The sequence below is a fragment of the Panthera leo genome, chromosome C1 (genome assembly GCF_018350215.1).
Source record: "Panthera leo isolate Ple1 chromosome C1, P.leo_Ple1_pat1.1, whole genome shotgun sequence".
Classification (NCBI taxonomy): Eukaryota; Metazoa; Chordata; class Mammalia; order Carnivora; family Felidae; genus Panthera; species Panthera leo.
Window position 1 is genome coordinate 50,579,344 of NC_056686.1, and position 14,005 is coordinate 50,593,348.

General features: G+C 38.6%; 1 protein-coding gene across 1 annotated transcript in view; it reads left to right on the forward strand.

The window, feature by feature from the left end:
- The window catches only part of L1TD1 (LINE1 type transposase domain containing 1), a 28,665-nt gene extending 15,088 nt beyond the window's left edge, over positions 1-13,577 (forward strand). The window contains exons 6-7 of the mRNA XM_042948607.1: positions 7,790-8,852; positions 11,499-13,577. Coding sequence (XP_042804541.1) covers positions 7,790-8,852; positions 11,499-13,145 — 2,710 coding nt within the window. The 3' untranslated portion in view covers positions 13,146-13,577. The remainder of the gene's footprint in view (positions 1-7,789; positions 8,853-11,498) is intronic.
- The last annotated feature ends 428 nt before the right edge of the window (positions 13,578-14,005 follow it).

The window sequence follows — 14,005 nt, forward strand, 5'->3', positions numbered from 1 at the left end:
TGGTTATGACTTGGCCACATTGTTGTACATTAGCCACGTTGTTTGGGGCACAGATAATTTGTTTGGATTATCATAACTGAAAAATGTTCTTTGCTTAATTTCATGCTTTTGTCCTGGGTAATGCTTTATTTGGTCTCTATTACCTTTGTGCTTTAATTTTTGTGCATTTGTTTGTACAACCTTGGCCTTATTTTCAGTTTCCTTTGAGGTTTTGTTCTGATAGTATCTCTTGTAGGACATACAGAGCAGTCTGTTTCAGCTGGGAGACCTCAGTGGTTTTCCTTAATAACTTTCAGTGTTAAAAATGTCAGAACGGTCTCCTGGCTGGCTTGGTCCCTGGAGTGTATAACTTTTGACCTTCAAGCCCCACGTTGGATGTAGAGATTACTTAAAATTTTTAAACTCTTGAAAAAAAAAATGTTAGCACATCCAAGCATACAAGAATAAGTTTATACCCATTACCTAGATTCAAGAACAGGTGTCTTCCCCATTTGCATCATCTATTCTTCTAACTTTTTTTTGCTCAAGTATTGTATGTATGTATGTGTTTATTTATTTATTTATTAGAGAGTGTGCGCGGAGGAGGGGCAGAGAGACAGGAAGACGGAATCTGAAGCAGGCTCCAGGATCTAAGCTGTCAGCAACAGAGCTTGAATTCACAAACTGTGAGATCATGACCTGAGCCGAAGTTGGATGCTTAACTGACTGAGCCACCCAGGTGTCCCATGCTGAAGTATTTTAAAGTAAATCGCTGACGTGTCATTTCACCTTTAAAAACTTCAGTATTGTTGTGTAACTATTCAACATTGTGGGAGCATATCATGTTATAGAATTGTCAGATCACTATTTGTACACCTGAACTACCATAATATTTTATCAATAGTACTTCAGTTAAAAAATTTTAAGTATTGGGGCACCTGGGTGGCTCAGTCTGTTAAGCATCTGACTTCGGCTCAGGTCATGGTCTCACAGTTCATCAGTTCAAGCCCCACGTCGGGCTCTGTGCTGACAGCTCAGAGCCTGGAGTCTGTTTCAGATTCTGTGTCTCCCTCTCTCTCTGCTCCTCCCTTGTTCATGCTCTGTCTCTGTCTCAAGAATAAATAAACATTAAAAAAAATTTTTTTTTAAATTTTAAGTATTTTTATTTATTTATTTTTTTAATTAAGTATTTTTTCTTTTCTTTCTTACTTTTTTTTTTAAAGTTTATTTATTTTGAGAGAGGGCATGAGAGACTAAGAAAAATTACCAGGTGTACTCACAACTGCAAAGAAAAGACCCCGCCCCCCCCCCCCAGCCGTTCCCAGAACCAGCCAGGGTGTGCCCAGTTGTGGTCTGACCTAAAGGTGGGTGGGAACCAATCAAGTTCTGCTGAGTGTTCAAATTTAAATGTCAACCAATAACAGCTCTGTAACCGCAAAAAAATCCCTAACTTGTTTGTGCCTGTCTATAAAAGAAGCTGTAAGATCCTCGCTCAGGGCCTCTTAGCGTCACCGGCAATGAGTGCGTGGAGGACCGGGTTCGAACCTGCAATAAACGACCCTTGCCGCTTGGCTTTGACTCTGGACTCTGGTGGATTGTTGTCTGGGGGGGTCTCGAATCGGGGCATATCAGGCACACGCAAAGGAGGGGCAAAAAGAGAGGAAGAGTGAGAATTCCAAGCAGGCTCAGTCACTTAAGCTGACTGAGCCACCCAGGCACCCCTAAACTTAAGTATTTTTAAAACAAAAAATTCAAACAATTTTATTAAATGATTCATGAATGGGTCTACATCCTTTCTAGCAAATAGTGGGGAGCACCAAAGGTCTGAAGAAGAGGAAAGGTTTTTAAAGGCAGGACAAGGAAGTCATACACAGAAAAAGGATTTAGTTCAGGTGAGGTTCCCTTCATCTGGGGACAAAAGGATGGATTATCTCCTCGTCCTTGGGGGACGGAGTGGGCTCATGTGACAGATTATTGGTGCTGACCAGAAAATTCCTGATTGGCCTCTTAAAGGTTACGTTTCTGGGTTGAAACTGCAGTTAGTAGGTATTAAGTCTTAGTTTACTGACTTGGGGCCTTAACCTGAGTGCTGCCATTTTGGGCCTGTGGTTTTCTTTTGAATAGTATCTATCTCTTTAAAAATGACATTTCTTAAATAACCACCATACTATCACAAGTAATAAAATTCCTATTCCTTAGGATTGTTTAATGCTCTATCTGTTCAAAATTTCCTGCTCTTCAAAAACAAAGTTTCCTGCTTTTCTACATTGCTTTGTTCAACCCAGATCCAGATAAGGGGACACACAGTTCCCTTGGCCTCCTAAACTAGATTAAGTCCCTCTATTGAAGCCTTGAGGAAAGTCCTCCCCAGTGGACTTTACTGTTGATTCCTCAGAGTTGCTTTGATTAGCTTCAGGTGCAATGCCTGGTGTTCGGTTTTCCAGTTTGTCATTAGGAGGGATGAGATGTGTATAACTAACTTCTATCACTTTTTGTATTTGTAGTCATCCTTACGTTTACTTTTTTGACCTTTTCTCTGAACTAATGAACGTGTTTAGTATACATTTTTCCTTTGACCTCCTGTTGTTCGTACTTTAAGTGAATGCTAAGTGTAAGATTTTTTGCAACTAATATTTTTTTGAATAGTTAATGTAGTGACTTACATCTATAAATTATTTGTTTTAAACTCTTACAGTGCTGGGTTTTGTTTGTTTTTGTTTTGTTTTTTTAGAGAGAGTGCAAGTGGGGGAGAGGAGAGGAGAGAGAATCTTAAGCAGGCTCCACACTGAGCGCAGAGCCAGGCGCAAGGCTCTATCCCACAACCCTGGGATCATGACCTGAGCCAAAATCCAGAGTGGGATGCTCAAGCAACTGAGCCACCCAAGTGCCCTACATTTTTGTTGTTCTGTTTTTTTGTTTTTTTTTTCCATAAGCTCCATGCCCAACGTGGGCTTTCAACAATGACCCTGGGATCAAGAGTTGCATGCTCTGGGTGGGGTAGGGACACATGGTTGGCTCAGTCAGTTAAGCATCTGACTTAAGCATCTTGGTTTAGGCTCAGGCCATGACCTCACATTTCCTGAGTTCAAGCCCCATGTTGGGCTTGGGATTCTCTCCCTCTCTCTCTCTCAGCCCCTCCCCTGCTCATGTGCCTGCGTGTACATGTCCTGTCTCTCAAAATAAATTTTAAAAAATAATAAAAAATAAATAAACTTTAAAAAAAAAATACTTCCTTTTTCCTGATCTTTAGAAGACTTTGGGAACCAACAAGGTAAAAATTGCTTCTCACTTTTCAAATTTAATTGTGAAAGTTTAATAATAATCCTGTGTTTGAACTATGCTTTATTTGCTGTTGTATCCCCTTTTTCTTTACAGTGTTATTTATTTGTGCCTTTTCTCTCTAGGTTGGTCAGTTGTCATCAGAGGATAAGTGTTTTCAACTTTTGGGGTCTATTTCATTCTTTATCTAGCAGTTTAACTCCATTTCATCCTTTCTACTTTTTTAATATTTTAAAGTCTAAATTTCCTTCAAAGCACCATTTTCACTACCTACTATAAGTAGTTATTACTGACATTCAGTATTTTTAAATTTCCTTCAGTTTTTGACCGAGTTATTTTGGAATTTAAATATCTGTATCCTTTAGTATTTGAATTCCATATACAGAAATTTTTCTTTTAATTTTATCATAATTTTTCTTCAGATTTTATGTAAGGGAAATTTTTGAACTGTAGGATTTTAAGTATGTATCTTTTTGCCCTGATGTTAATGATAGATCAGCTGCTCCTATGATTTTTTTTTTTTTTTTAGTGTTTATTAATTTTTTTTTTAACATTTATTTATTTTTGAGACAGAGAGACAGAGCATGAACGGGGGAGGGTCAGAGAGAGGGAGACACAGAATCTGAAACAGGCTCCAGGCTCTGAGCTGTCAGCACAGAGCCCAACGCGGGGCTCGAACCCACGGACCGTGAGATCATGACCTGAGCCGAAGTTGGCTGCTTAACCGACTGAGCCACCCAGGCGCCCCTTAGTGTTTATTTTTGAGAGAGAGAGCATGAGTGGGGCAGAGAGAGAGGGAGACACAGAATCCGAAGTAGTCTCCAGGCGCTTAGTTGTCAGTACAGCCTGATGTGGGGCTCGAACTCACAAACCGTGAGATCATGACCTGAGCTGAAATCAGACCCCTAACCCACTGAGCCACCCAGGCGCTGCCCCCTATGATTGTCACAGCCCTTTTGTAGTAGTCCTCAAGGTTATATTTTTTTAAGCTTCATCATTGTGGGCAAGATGTTTCATGCTATTTTTTTTTTTTTAACTAATAAACTTAATTTTTGGAACAGTTTTTAGGTTCACAGTTTTAGGTTCACACCTGCATGGCCCCTGCCTCATCATCCCACACCAAGTGGTACATTTGTTACAGCCGGTGAATTTACATTCATGTATCATTATCCCTCCATAGTTTGCATTAGGGTTCACTCTTGGTGAGTGAATTTTCTATGAGTTTCTGTGAGTTTTGACAAGTACATGGCCTGTGTCCACCACTATCATACAGAATAGTTTCACTGCTAAAAATCCTCTGTGCTCTGCCTATTCATCTTCCTCCCCTCAATCCCTGAGAACAACTGATGTTTTTTCTGTCTCTACACTTTTGCCTTTAATACAATGTCATGTAACTGGAATCCTATAGTACGTAGCCTTTTCAGGTTGGCTTCTTGGATTTGGTAAATTTGCAATTTAGATTCCTCCATGTTTAAATGTCTTAGTAACGCATCCCTTTTTGGCCCTGAATAATACTGCATTGTTTGGATATACCCCAGTTTATCCAACTACTGAAAAATACCTTGGTTGCTTCTCAGTTTTGGCAGTTCTGAATAAAGCCGCTCTAAACCTCAGTATGCAGGTTTTTGTATGGATATAAATTTTCCACTCCTTTGTGTAAATACCAGGGAACACGATGGTAAAAATATGTTCCGTTTTGAAGCACCTGCCAAACTGTCTTCCAAAGTAGCTGTGTCATTGTTTCATTTCCATAAGCAGTGAAATGAGTGTTGCTGTTACTCCACATTCTTACCAGCACCTGATGTTAGTTATTTTGGATTTGGCCCTTCTAATAGACATGTAGTGGTATCTCATTTTAATTTGCATTTACCTGATGACATCTTTCCATATGCTGACTTGCTATCTGTGTATCTTCCCTGGTGAGGTGTCTCTTTGGGTCTTTTGTCCATTTTTTAATCCGGTTCATTTTACTTTTACTGAGATTTAAGAGTCCTTTGTCTGTTTTGAATAGCAATCCTTTATCAGATGTCTCTTTTGCAAATATTTTTCCCCAGTATGTGGCTTGTCATCTCATCTTGTCTCAGGCTAATTTGAGTTTTGGTTTTTTTTGTTTTTTTTTCCTTTCTGGATTGTTTGTTAGCTATGGAATTAACTGCCTATGGGCACATGATTCGCAAAAGTGTATCTTGCAGAGCAGAAACTAGGGTAGGTTAGGTTCTAGAACCACTTATCTCATTCTCTATTTCTTTTTTTTAAATTATTTTTTTTCAACGTTTTTTAATTTATTTTTGGGACAGAGAGAGACAGAGCATGAACGGGGGAGGGGCAGAGAGAGAGGGAGACACAGAATCGGAAACAGGCTCCAGGCTCCGAGCCATCAGCCCAGAGCCTGACGCGGGGCTCAAATTCATGGACCGCGAGATCATGACCTGGCTGAAGTCAGACGCTTAACCGACTGCGCCACCCAGGCGCCCCAACTCATTCTCTATTTCAAGAGCACCTCAAGCTTGATATGTTAAATGAAATTTGCTCTTCCTTTAAAACCTGTTTTGTTTTTTTTTCCTTGGGGTGCCTCGGTGGCTCAGTTGGTTGAGTGTCCTACTTCGCTTAGGTCATGATCTTGCAGTTCCTGAGTTCACGCCCTGCATCAGGATTTCAGCTGTCAGCGTGGAGCTCTGCTTGGATCCTCTTTCTCCCTCTCTCTATGCCCCTTCCCTGCCATATGTTCCCCTTCAGCAGATGCTTGCTCCAGCCTTGCTTCTGGAATGTACTTTCTTCCATTCTTTGCCATGTAGCTGCTGCTCACTTCTCAGATTCAGTGTGAGCTACTTTTGCAGGGAAGCCTTCCTGGATCTCCCTGAATATGTCAGTTGACACCTGGTATAGACAGACGCTCATGACCCTCGACCCTTACTTTGTAAGTTGGCACAGTTGCCATTTGATATTTATTTCTCCCTAGATGTTCACCCCTTGTAGGGGAGGTTCCATGTCCATTTTTACTCAACATCTTTTTCCTTTGCTATCCGGCACAGTAACTAGCATATAGTCTGTGCTCAATAAATGTGATTGAATGTCTGGGAACTTGTATGGCTCATGTCTGCATTCAGAAGTTTTACCAGGATTATATATAAATGGATATGCATCTTTTATTAACCTTGCCCCAGATCTAGTGATTTTTTTTTTCAATCACATGACTCAAGTCCAGAGAAGTTTTCTGTTACTATATGTGGTTTGTATCCTCCTTCCACTAGATGCTTGGAAGGTTTTCTGGTTCTGTTCCTCAAAGCTATGGTCAACACTCATGAGTCCTATTTCCCCTTTCTCTTCTGTTCATATGCTTCAATAATAGCTACTAGTTTTGTGTATTTACCCTAGTCCCCTTCCATGAAGTTGCTGAATCCTCTTGAAGGGGATATAATTTTTCTTTTCATACCTGTAAGTTCAAGCAGTTTGGGTCTTGACAGCAGTGATGAATCAGCATGTGGTACAATTTTTAGTGTAACAGTAGTCCACTCAAACGAATACCTACTAGGCTTTGCAGAGGAAAAGATTAAGGAACAGGCATCCCAGCTGTTGTCCAAAGTGTGTCTATTGTGCATAGCCATTTCTCATCCCTGTTAATTAAGGGATGAAGGGATGGGAGTGGTTTCTCCCTTTCCACCATGCAGGGTCAGGACAGCAGGGTAGAATGATTAAAAACAAATGAACAGCCTAATTGAGTCTCCTCAAGCAAAGGTCCAGGGCCTCTGTGACATGGGAGTAGGCATGGTTTTTAGTTATTCTGTTCCCCTCAGGTATTAATATTTGCATTCTGGAAAGTAATACTCTTAATTGACTTGAGCTGGTTTTAAGAAAAATTCTTAATGTTAACTTTCTCTGCAATCAAAAAAGGGCCTTCTGTTTTTCCGTTATGATTCCATCCAAGTCACCTTAAGCGTTAAAAATTTGGTATGGTGCACTCTTTTTAAAAAATGATTATTTTTGAGAGTGTGAGCAGGGGAGGGGCAGAGAGAGGGGTGGGGATCTAGGGTCCCCAGTGGGCTCTGCATTGACAACAGCACGTCAGATGCTGGGGCTCAAACTCATGAACTGTGAGATCATGGCCTGGGCCAAAGTCAGGATGCTCAACCTGCTGAGCCACCCAGGTGCCCCTGGTGCACTCTTTTAATAATGTTTATTTTCCCATAATCTGTTTGATCCTGACAGCGAACATAGGCAGCAAAGTTAATAGTATGGGAAACTGGCCAATTTCCATCATCATTGGTTGATTTATGGCATTCAAATCTTTACTTGAATGGGGTATTAATCATATTGTATGAATTTTGAATTCTGATTTTTTTTGTTGTTGTTTATGTGCATATACCCATGTGTTACCCTATGTAACCTATGGTTTACCCTTTGTGTTAAATTGTGGAGTACTCAGTTTACTTAATAACCACGTTTATACGCTTGGTTCTTGTGCTTCTCAAAATAATTGTTAAGTAAACAAGTTACTTTTTTTTTTTTTGTATTTCAGATAATCTTTTTAAAGATATTTGAGTTTGGGGGAGTCTAGCAGACCTTCAAGAACAAAAATTACTCTTCAGGAAAATAAAAACGTGTCCACAATGTCCCTTATACAGTCAGAAATTGATAGACTTGCAAGGAAGCAGGAAAATATCACTCATAGGGAAAGAATTCAGTTGATAGAAACTGACCAGGAAATGGCTCAGGTGTTAGATTTAAAATGCAAAGACATGTCAGCAGTTGTGCTGATGAAGTTTAAAGGCTTGATGGAAAATCTGGATTTAATGGTTGAAGAGATAAGGGACTCTCTTAAAAATGACCTAAAGGAAATTTTAGGAGTAGAAAGTAAAATACCTGAAGTGAAAAATCCAAAGAACTCCAGTACCAAAAAGGAGTGCCAACAAATAAAAGGTTTAGCCACACACAAAAAAGGATTGGTAGAAAACATAGAAGGAGCAAACTCTAAAATAGTTGAGGATATTGAAAATTTGACTTTTAAAAGAAAAGAAATAAATGAGCCAAGTAGCAGATTAGACAAAGCTGAAGAGTACAGTACTAACCAAGGTAAGGAATTGTCCTATGATGAGTCACAAAATTACAAAGTCATGGAAAGTATGGAAGAAGCCATAAGCAATATAGATAACGCTTGGGGAGATAGTAGGATCCATATGGAAGTAACAGGAGAGAACATCAAGATTGGAGAGGGTGGAGTGGTCAAAGCAAAAAGAGAGGAAAAAATTCCTCAGAATTTAAACAATAATAAAGTGAAGATTCTAAAAACCTCCAGAGAAGATGAAGGAGCAGTACTTAGGTTGGCAGCAGACTTTTCATCGGCAACACTGGACATCAGTAAGCAATGGAGTAATGTCTTCAACATTCTGAGGGAAAATGATTTTGAACCTCAAGTTCTATGTCAAGTTAAATTAGCATTTAAGTGTGATGGTGAAGTAAGGACCTTTTCAGATATTCAAAGCCTCAGCAATTTTACTAGCCAAAAACCGTTTATGAAAGAATTACTGAAGGATATACTCCCACAAAGTGAAAAAATAAAGAAAGGAGGAAGAAGATACGGGATTCGAGAAAAAGTGGTAAGTATATATAGATCTTTGGAGTTTATGTATGAAGTATAATAGTTGGTAAAGTTATTCTGAAGTTTAAACCAATTTTTAAGAAATATTTTCTTAAAGGGGCGCCTGGGTGGCTCGGTCGGTTAAGCGTCCGACTTCAGCTCAGGTTATTATTTCACGGTTGGTGAGTTCCAGCCCTGTGTTGGGCTCTGAGCTGACAGCTTGGGGCCTGGAGTCTGCTTTGGATTCTGTGTTTCCCTCTTTTCTCTGCCCCTTCCCAGATCACACTCTGTCTTTCTCATAAATACTTAAAAAGAAAGAATTCCTTAAAAAAAATCCTTAAAAGTAAAAGCATGACATTAAAAGTAATGACTTAAAGGCTCTTTTTCTTTTAATGGGTGGCATTGAAAGCTTGGAATAGGTTAAAAAGATTTGAGTTGCTCTGAGAAGAGATTGTACATATTTATTATAGACGTTGAAAGAAAATGAATTTATATATATGTTATGTATTTAAGGATAAACACTAGAATAGTGGCTTTTAAAACAGTAGGAGGAAGAATAGAAATAAATAAGTTCAATTAAAAGCCCTCAAGCAATAGGATTATGAAAAAAAGTATCAGGTATTGAAATTTCAACGTATAAAGTAGTCCTCTAAGTCCTCTTTTTTTTTTTTTTTTTAACGTTTATTTATTTTTGAGACAGAGAGAGACAGAGCATGAACAGGGGAGGGGCAGAGAGAGAGGGAGACACAGAATCAGAAACAGGCTCCAGGCTCTGAGCTGTCAGCACAGAGCCCGACACGGGGCTCGAACTCACGGACCGTGAGATCATGACCTGAGCCGAAGTCAGAAGCTTAACCGACCGAGCCACCCAGGCGCCCCTAAGTCCTCTTTATTAACATTCAGTGAAATGCAAATCTATTTTACTAAAGCCTATCAGAGTGTTCATTAATATTAATATTTAGCAATTATCCATTTCATGTATAAAGGTTTTTGTTTCTTACATTGTATTAGAGTATATTCCCATGTTTATTGGTTTCATTGAAAACACTGTTATTTTCTGAATATTTTTCATAATCCCAATCTTGAAAGGTAATGCCTGTAGTATACTGTAGAGATTCTCTCTCTCTCTCTCTCTCTCTCTTTCATCTTGGATGTGTATTTCTTATTTTTGTGTATGGTATAACATAGTAATCTAGTTTCATTCTTTTGCATGTGACTCTCCATTTTTCCTGGCACCACTTATTGAAGAGATTATCCTCATTGCATGTTCTTGGGTCATTTGTCCATAAATTAGTTGACCATATATGTGTGAGTTTATTTCTAGGCTCTCTGTTTACATTGATCTATGAGTCTGTTTTTATGACAATACCATATACCATACTGTTTTGATTACTATAGCTTTGTAATATAGTTTGAAACCAGGGCGTGATGCCTCCTGCTTTGTTTCTTTTTAAGATTGCTTTGGGTATTGGGTCCTTTGTGGTTCCATACTAGTTTTAGAATTGTTCTATGAAAAATGCCACTGGAATTTTGATAGAGATCACATTGAATCTGCTAATTGCCTTGGGTAGTATAAACATTTAACAATACCAATTCTCCCAATCCATGAGCACAGAATATCTTTCTATTTATTTGTATCTTCAGATGTCTGTAGCTTAAGCCAGTATTTTTGCTGGGTTCTCAAAAGAGTACCTAATTTCCCTGCCCTCTTAACATTTTCTGGTATAACATCTTTGCAAAATGACAGTCTAGAATTAGGAAATACACTTGGATCAACAAATTCTTTATTTGAGAATCAGCATTTAATCCTAGAAATTATTCCCTGGAGATTTGCACAGATGAGGCAACTAACCTGTTCTAAACAGTCTGGGAAGGTTGAAGGACAAATATCTATCAACCAACCCCAAATAGGGAAGAAGAGCCTTTTGTAACAAAGAGCATTAAACAGAATATTCAGAGGCAAGTACAGGGTTTCAAGAAATGTTAAGAGTTAACTTTTATATTGGAGACATTGTCTTAAGTTGAGTACCTAGGCTGTCTTATTTAACCCTCCACAATAATCTGAAGTAGTGCGTTACATTAGATGCTGTTCTAGAGGGCAAGTTGAGGCACCAGTAGCAAATGTGACAGCTGGATTTAGGAGCTTGTGCTCTTAACCAAAGCATGCTTTCCTTTTGAACAATGTGGCTGGAACTTGAAAGTGGGATCTTTAAGAAATATTAAATTTACTTTTGTTTCCTTTGGGAGAAAAGTAAATGTGAGTGGGGGGTGCGGGTGGATAATATTCCTGAAATTAGATCGCAGAGTCTCATTACCATACTGTCCTGCATATACTCAGACATTCAAAAATACAAGTTGTTCTTGAGAGTCAGTCAGGCACAAAACACTTAAGTGTTGGGAATATAGAAGGAACATAGTAAACATGACCTGATGGAAATTTGTTGCAAGTGCTACACAGATTGCAGGTGTGATGGGATAATCATAGAGTAAACTTGACTTGTTTGGGGACTTATGCATTCAAGAAAAAGTATTACCTAAATAATTTTCCAGCTATTTATTTGATAATTGTGAAAATGGCAGTCAAAATTAAATTTAGACAGTGAAAGCATTAATTCCATTAAAAGGCACATGATACTACTTATTTATTCAATTTTTTTTCTTTCAGGGAAAAATGCTACTAGATTCAAAGCATGGAGGTGAGGGGGAAGTTGGTGATGGCTTGAGCTTCCTATTTGTTAAAGAGGTTAAGGTTGCTGAGCCACAGGAGGTGAAGAACTTAGAGACCCAGGAGGAAGAATCTTCAGAGTGGGAGACAGAAGAGGAGGAAGAGGCCTCAGAGCTGGAAGGAGAGGGAGGAGGGACCTCAGAGCTGGATGAGGAAGAGGCTTCAGGGATGGAGGAGGAGGGAGAAGAGACCTCAGAGCTGGATGAGGAAGAAGAGGCTTCAGGGCTGCAGGAGGAAGAAGAAGAGGAGGCTTCAGTATTATGTGAGAAACAGGATTCAACCTTTCAGTGTCATTCTTTGGTAAATACAAAATGTGGAGTTGAGGAAAAAACCAGTAATGGCTTGGAAATTGTTTTAATTAAAGAGGTAGAAGATTCTGAGCCAGAGGAGGAAGAAGGTTCAGAGTGGGAAATGGAAGTAGTCCTATCGTGGGAGGAAGGAGAGGACTCTGAAGTAGAAAATGTAAAGCCTGCCTCCCCAGTTGAGAGAAAAGAGGCCTCATATGGACCTAAAGAAATTGCCTATAATTATTTGGCTCCCAACTTTGAGAAGGAAAAACTAGCGAAACACCGGATGTTACAAAAAACCCAGAATAAAGAAGAAACAGCTACACCTAGAAACCAGGGAGTTGAGACAGTTTGTCCAACTTGGTGTTTTGCCTCTCCCTCAAAATCACTGGAGAGAAGTTCTGATGAGCAGAAAAGGCATTTATGTACAAAATCAAGTACTCCATCAGGAATCTCCAGATTTTCAAGGAAAACAGAGAAAGAGAGACAGAAAACTCTACAAACAGGTGAGCAAACATCTAAAGAAACAGACTTAATACAAGAGACAGAAGAAAACTTTAGAAGAAGCATAATTAACAACTTCAGAGAGATCCAGGAGGAGGTTGCAAATATTAAAAGTTACCTTCCAGAAGTCTTGGAAATAAAAAACTCAATAGATGTTCTCAATAGCAGAATAGACATACTTGAAGAGAGAATGGACAATCTAGAAGATCATATTGAAGAATTCTCTAAGGATACAATGCAAATGGCCAAACAGATAATAAATAGAGAAAGGTCAAGAGACATAGAAGATAGATCCAGAAGCTCCAATATCCGCTTGATAGGAATTCCAGAAAAAGATAATAAAGAAAATGGAGCAGAGGAAATAATGAAGGAACTCATTGAAGAAAACTTTCCTGAGCTAAAGGATTCAAGTCTTGAGATTGTTAGTGCTTACCGAATACCTAGTAAGATTGATGAGAAGAGACTCACTCCTAGACACATCTTGGTGAAATTTGGGAATTCCAATGATAAAGAAAAGATCATAAAGGCTTCCAGAAAGAGAAGAGAGATAACCTATAGAGGAACAAGAATCAGATTGACAGCAGACTTATCATTGGATACTCTAGATGCTAGAAGTAAATGGAGCAATATCATAAAAGTTCTGCAAGCAAAAGGCTTTACACCTAAAATCCTATACCCGGCCAAATTGGCATTCAGTTTTGAAGGTAAAACAAAGACATTTTTTGATACTGAAGAATTCACAAAGTTTATTTCTTGCATACCCTCGTTGCAAGAATTACTGGAGGATCTACTTTAGCATTCTAGGATGACTATAAATACATGTACACAATATATATTACCTTCCTCCCACAGCAAAAATCAATAAGGAAAGGTTGAAAATAAAATGCCACATTTCTACCCAGGAGGATGGACCTCAAACAGTGTATTTGGGGAGTAGGGGAAGGGAAGGTTACTTTGTTGGCATAGTTAAAGGGTGTTTTAAAATGGTGTTAATCATTGTAGCTTGCATAGGAATAGACTTTTCTAAACTACCGGGGAGAGGGATGGAATCTGTTTGTAACCAGATAGGAAGAGGTGGGGTAAAAGTAATAGAAAAGCACTGGAAAAAAGATGACAGAAGTTAAATAGAAAAAAGATGGAAAAGTTGAACTTTTATCTTGAGAAGGATATTCAATTTTAATGTCATGATGTCAATCTTGAATCTTTATATTAAATGTTTTTCCTTTGATTATGCCTCATTTACTTATGTTTTCTATTTTACACTTTCTAATCTATTTTGTCATTAATATAGTTAAATTTTACATTTTATTACATAAACCCATCCAAGGGAGAGGTCAAATGTATTGTCAATTGTTAGTCTAGAATAAAAAAAATGATTTGTAATGTATTGATAACTGAAGAAATTAAGAGAATGATGTAATCATTTTATGGCTTTTGTGTCAAGGGCTTATTTAGTATATTCAGTTTACAAAAAAAAAAAAAAAAGTCCAGCTTTTGAAATACACTTCTTTTCTCAGTTCAGTCCTTCTGACTCTGGCCTTCATGGGCCTTTCTGCAAACTGATTGCTATTTCAAATGCCCTGGCCTCAGTACACCTGGCTTGGAGTTCTAATTTTACTGTGTGACCCCAGGCAAGTTACTAATGCTTCTTGAGTT